Genomic DNA, 10876 nt, shown 5'->3' on the forward strand with positions numbered 1-10876 from the left:
CTGTTAAAGTTTATTGGGGTGACAATGGTTAGTAAAGTTACATAGGATTCAGGTGTACAATTCTGTAATACATCATCTATATATCACATTGTGTGCTCACCACCCAGAGTCAGTTCTCCTTCCATCACCATATAGTTGATCCTGTTTACCCTCATCTACTACACCTTACCCTCCTTACCTTCTGGTAACTACTAAACTATTGTCTGTGTCTATGAGTTTTTATTTCTTCATTTGTTTTGTTCCTTTGTTGCTTTCACTGATATGAGGGATGATCATCTCTTAACTATTTATACAGTAGAATCCACAATAAACTGAAGTTAAGTTAATATAAATTCAGTCAGTACATGGTAACAATATGCACCATCAGAGACAATGAGGAATATCAAAGATCAAAAAGGAGAGAAATATTCTATCAGTGACAGCAAGCTGGAGTCTTACACCCAAATGAAATAATGTATATGGCTGTGAATTATCCAGGAATCTTGTCACAAGTCAAGGAAAACATGTTTCCTGTGAATCTAAACTAATTGTATAAAAAAAAGTTAAACAATCCATTGGTCAATCAGAAATAAACCTGAAACATCTAACTTCCTCTCCCTTGGAACGATGCAAAGCATAATTTCATACTATAGACACAAGTGAATGAGAGTATTTACCTTCTCCTTAATGAAGAAACTGAAAATGCTTTTCATAAATCTTGAATATTCTATTTCTAAAACTTATAGATGGATAAGGCATAGAGATGTCTCAGGACGTGTGGACTGGATGAAATACAGTGCTACCATCTTTAGTATTTCTTACTATGTTCTTTGCTTTGCTTTCTTGAGACTCTAAGCAACAAGGCTTTGACAATAGTTGAGTCACAGGAGGAAAAAGAACTTTTTAAACAAAAATGTCATCTTTGCCACCCACTCCAGTCTACACTGAATTCAGAACATACTCACATGGGTTCAAGTAACTTTCTAATTTCAGGCTTTACTTTGGGCAAAATTGCAGGAAGGCAAAGAAAGATACATAATTTACTGCTGGATCATGGTGACTTCCTTAAAGGAGGCTCTGCCAGAATCAATATTTTGAAATGTTCCTTTGTTTGGCACGTCGAAGATTTCACAACTGGTAATGAATGATAACTGTAAGGATGGGTGTAAAGTATGGCTTTGTTTTGAAAAGTGGAAGACAGGCAATTATGAAAGAGGATATTGGAAAAAAAATCACAGGATTATTCTCAGACAGATCAATTTTAGGAACAAAAACATGGATTTAAGGATCTGGAAATAGAGTCACTAAAATTTTCCATGCCTACACGCCACTTGCAAAATCTTCAGGACCTACACCCTGCCCAGAGTACCCAGCCCCCCACAAGGCACATCTACCTCAGTTTAAGGATTGTGAACCTAAATTGCTAAAATTACTTTAATGAGATCTTTTTAGTTTAACTTTCTAAAGAGCTTCTAAAAATATATCTCTTTAAATGGGATAGTAGAAGGGAATATAATCCAGATGTAATTGCATCAAGATGCAATTTAATATTTGTAGAAATTGACAGCCTATTTCTAAAATTTATATGAAAATTAAAAGGATCAAGAATAGGGAGGGCAATCTTGAAAACAAAAAGTGGAGGAAGTGGAAGACTTAAACTACTAAATGTTAGAACTTAAGAAAAAGCAATGGTAATTAAGACAGTGTAGCATCGGCACAAATGTAAACAAATAGACCAATGGGGCTGAAACAAATTCACACATGTACAGTCACCTGATGTATGAGAAAGATAACACTGGTGCCGGGAGGGAAAGGGCTTTGTTTTTTAACGGTGCTGTGCAATTGTGTCAAAAACTGTATTGACCTCCAACCTCAAACCTCACATAATAATTAATTCCAGATGAATTGTAGATCTGTATGTGAAAGATATAAAGTTTGCAGAAGAAAACACAAGGGAGTATCTTCAATAACCTTAGGGAAAGCAAAGATTTTTTAAACATAACACAAAAAGTGCTAACTAAAGAGAAAACAATGATAAATAGGACTACATGAAAGTGAACAGTTCTATTTATCTAAAGAAACTCTTGAGGGATTTAAAGCTAGAGAATAGTCACTATAACAAAACTGGATTGATTCCCTCTTACTTGAAGAATTGTAGACACCAGATTCACCTCTTCTTTCTTCTCTCTGGAACTGATAGCCACTGGTTGATACCTCAAGGTAATAGAAGCCTTACAGGATTCTTAAGGGCTTCCCCACCTTCCTCCAAAAAATATTTTTGGTGGTCTCTGAGATTGCATTAGTCATTTAAAAAATAACACCTGATATTCTGTCATTATTAAGGTGTATTTATGCGTGTTTGGTTGCAAACAGACCATTTTGAACCCTTCTTTCATGTTATAAGCCATAAAAACTGAAACCTGTTCCCAGAATGCACACTCAAATTATGACAAGTAATTTTGCGTTAGTGTTTTATCTGTTTTACTGTGTCTGAATCAATGTTCTCTCTCAGGTTTGAAAAATAAGTATGGAGACTTGTTATTCAATAGCACCCCACTCTTAGATATGTAATATTTAACTGATCCTACTAGATGGGAATGGCTATAAGATCCAGTTATAATCTCATGCTAGCAAATAAAATTGGATATTTGTGTGTGTGTGTGTGTGTGATAAGTGAGATAAAATTCTTTGTGTGCATTTTCTAAATGTTTACAATGGTCCTTTAGCAACTGTTTTTATTTTTACAAAATAATTTTTAAATTTTATGAAATAAACAGAGCACTTATGATCAATTTGCAAGAGGAAAACAGAACGAGCTCAGAAAAAAAGGTCAGTGGGAAAATGAGTAGGCTCCAATTTCTCCGATTCCCAAGTAGGTCTTTTTTGGTCTCTACCACACCTTCTAGAACAATATTTCCTGAGACAAACTGATGATGCCTCCAAAGAACTTAATGAGGGCACTTACCAAAGGCGATAAAATAAGGAACCGATTACCTGATATGCCAGACACAGAGTAATTTTAAATTTAGTTATGAACCTCAGGTCCATCTTTAACTTACCTGACTGGTACTCTTTTCTTGTATTCTAGCCATATAATTTACCTATTCACAGGTAAAAAGTAAGGATTCTGCTTAAAACATGGCTTTTCAGCCCACACATTGTTCTCGGGCGATTTATCTCCAGCTCAAACCTTTTTCCAGGATTATTACTGTTCAGGGACATGCCTCTTTCTGCTTCTAGTTTAGATAGAAGTTTCTTCCTTACAAGGGAGAAACCAAATCACACATACAAGAAACAAACTAAGTCAAACTGCTGGTTTTTAAATGCATTTATTTATTATATTGACTTTAGTATGCTTAGTGAATATAATCTAGTTAGCAGTCTGGTTTGGTCATTGAAAAAAATGAAACATTTCTGAAACCTCACCAAACAGTGTAGTGTGCAGACTAGAACTACTTATGTTTTCATCTCTTTATGAAACAGTCACTGCAATCAGTATGGTGTATCTTAAGAACCTTCACTGCTGTTCCATAGCCTCTAAACTGTAGAGGAGAGATGGAGTTAAACATCAGAGGAAATCCCAAGGCAACTGTAGTTAAACATTATCTGGGAAGTTGCATTACATAACAGCTCGAACTTGCTTTAAAAACTTTGACTACTGAAGTCTACAGTTAAATTCACATTTCCTCTACTTGCAAGGAAATTATACACATTTAAGAAACTGGTACCTGTTATTCCCAACCCAATCAGTTATTTGTAGTCTTATCAGAAGACATTGTGGCTGTTTGTTATTTGGTTACTTAAAATTGTTTAAACCTACTTTAATGATTCAAAAATGAAAGTGAGATTTGTATAGTCATCGTTTAATAGAAGGGTAATTAACTTGAATTTCTAAATTAAAAATAAAGAAACGTGTTAAATATCTTTTGAAAAAAGCAGAACGGTAGAGATATAAATGATGGTTTTGTAACAACAAGAATGAATGTAATATAAAGATAACAGTATTTTAAGACGAAAACCAACAGACTGACTTTTTAAGAAATCAGCCATTTTAATTCTTTAAAGTATATTTCACGGCCTCTATGATGTGTCTGGCACTGATTCCAAACATATCCAGCAATTCGTTAGGTTTCCCACTTCGAGGGACTCCTGACACAGCCAGCTGATGAACAAGGATGTCAGGCTCCCTGGAGACAGCTGCACAGACAGCTTCTCCAATGCCACCTTCTGGGTAGTGATCCTCCACTGTGATAACCTGGCCGCCTGTAGCTTTTGCGCTGGAGATGATGGTGGCAGCATCCAGGGGTTTAATGGTAAATGGGTCAATGACACGAACAGAAACACCTTGTTGAGAAAGATGGTCAGCAGCTGCTAAGGCTTCATGCAGAGTGACTCCAGCTCCAATAACTGTGACTTTGTCATTGACACTGTGGCGGATGACCTTGGCCCGTCCGATCTCAAAATTTTCTTGGGGCGTATAAATAACTGCAGTTTCTGGTCGGCTGGTCCGAATGAAGCACATCCCTTTGGTATTTGCAGCCAGATAAACAGCATGCTCTGTCGAGATGGCATCACTTGGATAGAAAATCGTGCAATTGGGAATGCTTCGGAACATGGCTAGATCCTCCAGGGCCATCTGCGAGGGTCCATCTTCACCAATGGACACCCCGCAGTGGGAACCAATAAGATTGATGTTGGCTTGCGATATGCCTCCCATTCGGATCTGATCAAATGCTCGGGTCAGAAAGGCAGCAAAGGTACTAACAAAAGCAATGGTTCGACCACGTGCGGCACAGCCTAATGCCACACTTACCATGTTTTGCTCAGCAATAAAACACTCAATAAAATGCTCAGGGTGTTCTTTCTTGAATATCTCAGAAAAGGTGGAGTTCTTTGTGTCACCATCCAGGACAATAACTCTTTTATTTTCATGGCTCAGTTTAGCCAAAGCCAAACCACATGCTTTCCGAGTCGTTATCTTGTCACCAACTTTATAATTAGGCAGACGCGTCATTTTTATATTCCTGATGCTGATCTGAGGTGAGTCTTCAACCGGGGGTTTCGGCATAAGACTCTTGTTGGTCTGTATCTGACTCTCAATTAATTCGATGATTGCATCTGCTCTTTCTTTTGGCACAGGCTTTCCATGCCAATTGTCCGCATCTTCAACGTTTGGAATACCCCGGCCCTTGAAGGTCTTCGCAATGATGGCAGTGGGCTTGTTCTTCATCTGAGCTGCTTGACAAAAGGCTTGGCACAACGCTTCCACGTCATGGCCATCCACTAAGCAAGTATTCCACCCAAAGGCTTCACAGCGATTCTGATAGATGTCGGTGCAATGCTCCAGGGGTGCAACGCCACTTTGTCCCAAGCGGTTCACGTCGAACACCGCCACGAGATTGTCCAACTTGTAGTGGGACGCAAAGGCCAAAGCCTCCCAGACGGACCCCTCCGAGGATTCCCCATCTCCCATAAGGCAGAACACCCGGTAACTGGCCTTGTCAAAGAACTTGCCCGTATAAGCCATGCCACACGCAGCACCTAATCCTTGCCCAAGAGATCCTGTGGCCACATCAACAAACGATAGTCGTGGGGTGGGATGTCCCTCCAAGTCGCAGTGAATCTTCCTCAAGTTCAGCAAGTCGGACTCGCTGATGTCGCCCACCTCTGCCCAGGCGGCATAGAGGACTGGCGCTGCATGGCCCTTCGAGAGGATGAATCTGTCGTTGTCGGGGTGGTCTGGGTCTGCGGGTTTATACCTCATCGTGTGGAAGAAGAGCACGGCCATGATCTCGGCGGCGCTGCAGCACGACGTGGGGTGGCCGGAGCTGGAGGCGCACGTGGCCCTGATAGAATGGATCCGCAGGCGGTTGGCCATGTCCCGCAGCACCTGCACAGTGTCCGCATCGGGCTTGGCCTCATCGGCCATGGTTTCTGCAGAGCAAACGGCGGTTCCCGCAGAGTAAACGCCTGTTCCCCCGGCGCAAACGTTGGCTGCGCGCGCCTTGGCCGTCCCGTCACGTGACCACGCCTCCTGGCCCCGCCTCCTGGTCCCGCCTCCTGACCCCGCCTCCTGGCCTCGCCTCCTGGCCCCGCCTCCTGGAGGAAACGGCTCAGCAACTGGCGAGAGGGACCCAGGGGTGGCGCCCCAGCTCTGTCGGGAGGCTCCCAGAGGCTCCGACCCCTAGACAACCTCGGGACCTGCCACGTGCCTCCGCACTCTTACTTCCTCCCGGTGATTCTGCCTCTTTCTTCTGCACGTGACCTTCTCCTTCTAGCCCAATTGAATGGGTTTTAATGATTTATTTTGTTACTTGCATGTTCAACATTATTAAAAATCAAATTTCTTTATACCTTTCCTTGTAAGTTCAAAAGGGGGGCATTCTTATATCCGTATGTTACAGGAAGCTATTTGTGAGGTTATGCTTCTTTTACACGCATTAACACTGTATCTGAGACATCACTTGTCATGCAGGGTGGCAGGCAGGGTCTCTGGTCCCGCTCCACACACAAGAATGCAGGATATGGTGAGGCCAAAAAGGAACACCCGTGGAGCCATAGGTAGGGGAGTCATACCACTATAGTCTCACTGGAGGCTGGATTCACATGATGTGTGACCTGCTGTCCGCTTTTCTGCCAAATGACCGACACCCCTCGCTAGCTGCAATCTGCTGTGCTAACTGCAATCCGCGCTTGCCAGCCACCATCTTGCTAGTCCCCATTTTCTGCTAGCGTAGCCACAGCAGTTATATTAGTGCCCAATGGCTCACTGGTTACAGTTGATGGCCAAGTAGCCACAGCTAATGGCCAGCCAATCACAGTTGATGGCCATTTACTACCTGAGCCAGCACTTTTCTATGTGAGGCCGAGAGCCTGGAAACTGCTCTCTGGGGCTCTGTCCCCACATCACTCTTTACAGCAGAGCATTAGTAGAAATGGTCCAAAGTCACTTTTTTTTTTCCAGTTGCTTTAAATCTAACTGATATGGCAACACTATGTCACCATAGACTTTCTCAGAGCAATGGAAAATTCTAACTTATATATAGAAATACAATGACAAATGTAACCAAAAATTACAGGAAGAACAAATCTAAAACCATTCACTGGCAATTTCCCCAGTTTACCCTAAAGTACTATTACTGTTACTATAAATAATAACTTTTAAAACAAAATTAATTTACTTACTTTAGTTATAAAACTAAATTTGTGCCACTGAGCTTTTCTAGTGGTCAAGATTTATAGATTATCATCAGAAAACAAAACACAATGACAGTAAATCATTTCCTGTCACGTCCTGCGCAACACAAGCAGTGAGGAAACGAGAAGAGGTGGCCTTGGGTTAAGCTTTTAAGAAAGAAACAAACAGAGACTTAATGTAGTTAAATCTCTCCAAAGGTCAGGGGGCCTCAGTCTCAGAGGACTGGAGCCCCTAATTGGACAGACTGGAGGCTTTTATTGATACTCATACAAGTAACATTGTTTCTTACATGGTCTGTGAGACTCATACATTATAACAGAAAAATGTTTATTCCAATCACCCTTTATCTATAAACAGCCGAAGCACAAGGTCCCATGATGTCTTACATAAGGTATGTACCCTCTCAGGGTTAAGTCTCTCATATTGTAACAGCTCCATTGAGACAAGTGGAGAGAACTGCTCTTTATTGTCCTCACGACTTCTCTCACAAACAGGTGCCAGGGAAAAGCCAGAGCCAGCAATGGCTTTTCCCAGGCAGGGGTAAGGGGAGGCAAGGCCCCTTCCCATATTTTTCTAAGGCATCACGTCGGGGGTCTCCACTCGGTTCTGCCTGACTTGGGTTGTATCTCCCATGAGATATCTTACCCGTCTTTGGCTGCAAACCATCTTTTGGAGCCCAGACAGAGAGACATAAGGTGTAAACACAAGGATGGAACAGAGTCCCAGAAAGGCAAAGTCTCACAGACTCTTCTTTCCTTAAGGAAAGACACGGGGGACAGTTGGCTAGGCTGTTGTGTGACTACAATTTCCCATGCTGCTGTGTTAAAGATCTTGATTCTTGAGCATTAATTCTTAACATTGACTTCATATTAAAATCATGACACTGGAAAACAAAAACAAAAATAAAACAACAACAATGCTGGGCTGCATCCCAGATACATTGAATTTGAATCTCTGGAAGTAGTCTGGGAAGCTGTATTTTTTAAATGTATGCATTGGTTTTAAGTCAAAGTTAAGACCAGCTAATCATCTGCAGATAGGCAGTGGTTCTCACCATGGGTTATACTTTAGAGTCATCTGGGGAGTTGCAAAAAATCTTACATCCAGTCAGCACTCCAAACCAATTAAATCAGAATTTCTGGGTGATGTATCTAGGCATCAGTAATTTTAAAAGCTCCCTAGACAATTTTGTGGTTCAATCAGGTTGGAACCAACTAACTCAGGGGGTTTTGCTACTCTTTATATGTCTCTTACATTATATCTCAGAAAAATATTTTAAATATTTTCCATTTAAACTAATTCTATCATTTTAATTTTTAAGGATATATATTTGAATAAACCATAATGGTAGGACACTAACAAGATTTTAAGACTTGATGAAGGAATGTTAGAGTAGGAAAAGTCCTTAAGAGGTCATCTTGTATGCATTACTCCCCAGGTCCTTTGCAAATTAATGTTTGCTTACCCTTTTAGATGAAGGAAGAGAAAATAAAAACAAACTAGAGTTGGACTGGGAGTAAAGATGGGAATTAGAGGGAAAAAAATATTCACAGCATCACAATACAAACGACTAGGGTCTGACAGGAAAGCAGTTAATATAAACACAGGTAGCTCACTATTATTTTGGCTGAGGCAATCTCTAATAAATCCAAACAACTGGTAAACATGATAATTTTAAAATGAGCTATGAAGCAGTGTTCACATGAAAAAAAGATGGAAGAAATATGAACTACTTAACATTTCTCTTCAAGTTCCCAAATTCTTTCATTTATTTAATTCCATCAAAGTATTGCACAACTGTTTCCCAAAGTATTAAATAGAAAGTTTTTAACATTAATAAAGGTCAGTTGTGTAAAGAAAAGAATGTGTTCTTGGAGATTTAATACCCTAGATAGTATCAATTTCCCACTGTCATTCTATGAGACCATGTGGATTTTTTATACTATAAAGACAACAACATTTTATAAATTATCTGTAAAATATTATAAAGTGTTCTGAGATTTTTTTTAAGGGAAGTCTGGAAAGTTATATAAAAGTTATTAATAATATTTCATTTAAGCATTTTAGTTTTTTAGAATATATTTTTAAAAATACAATTGAAAATAATCATGTAAGTATAAAGTATGCATAATTTGATAATGCAAAATTACCCAATGTGGCTGTGAACACAACTTAGTGAAATAAATCAAATATATGATACAACATACTATTCCCCTCATTTAGAAGGTTCTATCATTGACCCAACCAAATATTTTTAAGTCAACATGCCAAATGTTTAGTTGTCTTGGAGAACAGTCCATTACTCACTTTAGAGTTCATTTTGGAAGACAGGCAGAAGTTTTATGCAAATAGAAAGAAATTATTTATTTATTTATTTTGGTTTATTCACACAAAGTAGGAATTGTGAAACTCAAGTACCTACTGGGCTAGGTAGGTACCATGAATATATGAATGTCAGATATTATATAAGAGGGTTGGAGGGGCCTATGACAAACTGGAGAATACAAGCCCATGTAAAGCCATTCAAAATTGAAAAAATCTGTGAACACTCTGTTGGAAAAAAAAAAACACCATCAAACAAAACTCGTCTTCAGGCTGCCAGTTTGATCATTGATTTAAAATCTGTTGAAAATAAATAAATGGTGTTTTTTTTATAACTTTTGTTTAATATTTTTTGCTAATTTTTTCTAATAATATGGAAACATTTATTGTAGTGTGTACTTCAAATAAAAATAAAATCTAGCAGGATCACTAATACAAATAGCTATGAAGGGAAAAATATAAATTGCAGAAATTGGTAAGTGCAATATCTACTGGGTTACAGTAAACAACACACATAATGATTACTCAGGAGGCTTTCACTGATTTGTGAAAAAAATGTATATATATTTGCTCTATGAGGGTGTTATATTTAGAGGTTGGGAACACTGAAATTTCACTTATATTTTATCTGAACTGTTGAGTTTTGTTACAATAAAATTTTATAAAAGAAAGACATAAACACTGTGTTCATTTTTTTTTTTTCCATGTCTTGAATCTGGTTAGGTTTAGTAGGCTGAGTATAGAGCAAGTAAGGGTAAGATTGTTGTGTGAGTCAATAGGTTTCTTGGGGGGGGAAAATGTATTTTTGCAAGCACTGGAAGCAGTATTCTAAACAGATCTTAGTTTACATTGTGTTGTGGTGAAGTCTAGTAAATATATTTTTTAAATATTTTATCAGTTTTTTTTTTCCTATTAATTACTAAAAACAAAACAAAACAAAAAACGTGATTTCCCGCCAAGGTGGTTGGTTTTTCTACTTCTTGAAATTTTACCAGTTTTTCCATTATATATTTGGAGCTATATTACTAAACACATGTATATTTCAAATAGAACCTTTTTATCATTATGTAATGATCTTATCTAGCTACCATAATACCTTTTGACTTACAATTTATTTTGTTTAACATTAATGTATCTATACTAATATTGTTTTCATTAGTATTTGCTTAGTACACCTTCATCTTTGAGTTTTAATTTTTGTTTCCTTATATTTTAAATACTATGTCTCTTATAAACCGGACATAGTTGTATGTTTTAAACCCAATATGACATTAATTTTTTAATTAGGACACTTAGTCCATGATTATTGCTATATGTATTTAAGTCTACCACCATATTTTTATTTTTTATTTTCCTAATACTATGTCCCCCTCTTTA

The 10876-nt window shown here is 38.5% G+C and overlaps 1 protein-coding gene across 2 annotated transcripts; it reads right to left on the reverse strand.

The window, feature by feature from the left end:
* Window positions 1-4030: 4030 nt before the first annotated feature.
* Window positions 4031-6099, reverse strand: TKTL2 (transketolase like 2). Of its 2 annotated transcripts, XM_074338676.2 has the most exons (2): window positions 5680-6099; window positions 4031-5565 (listed from the first exon to the last, which is right to left on the reverse strand). In XM_074338676.2, the coding sequence occupies exons 1-2, from the start codon at window positions 5906-5908 to the stop codon at window positions 4031-4033; spliced, it is 1764 nt and encodes a 587-aa protein (XP_074194777.2). In that variant the 5' UTR covers window positions 5909-6099. The 2 variants fall into 2 exon arrangements, with proteins under 2 accessions (XP_074194777.2, XP_019592308.2); XM_019736749.3 differs by having other exon boundaries at window positions 4031-6099.
* Between the last annotated feature and the right edge of the window lie 4777 nt (window positions 6100-10876).

Source organism: Rhinolophus sinicus, chromosome 15, assembly GCF_057876585.1.
Source record: "Rhinolophus sinicus isolate RSI-liver-muscle chromosome 15, RSI-T2T, whole genome shotgun sequence".
In the NCBI taxonomy this organism is placed as follows: Eukaryota; Metazoa; Chordata; class Mammalia; order Chiroptera; family Rhinolophidae; genus Rhinolophus; species Rhinolophus sinicus.

Excerpts from the sequence above, each read along its gene's own strand:
- TKTL2 (XM_019736749.3), bottom strand. The coding sequence starts at position 5,908 with ATGGCCGATGAGGCCAAGCCCGATGCGGACACTGTGCAGGTGCTGCGG.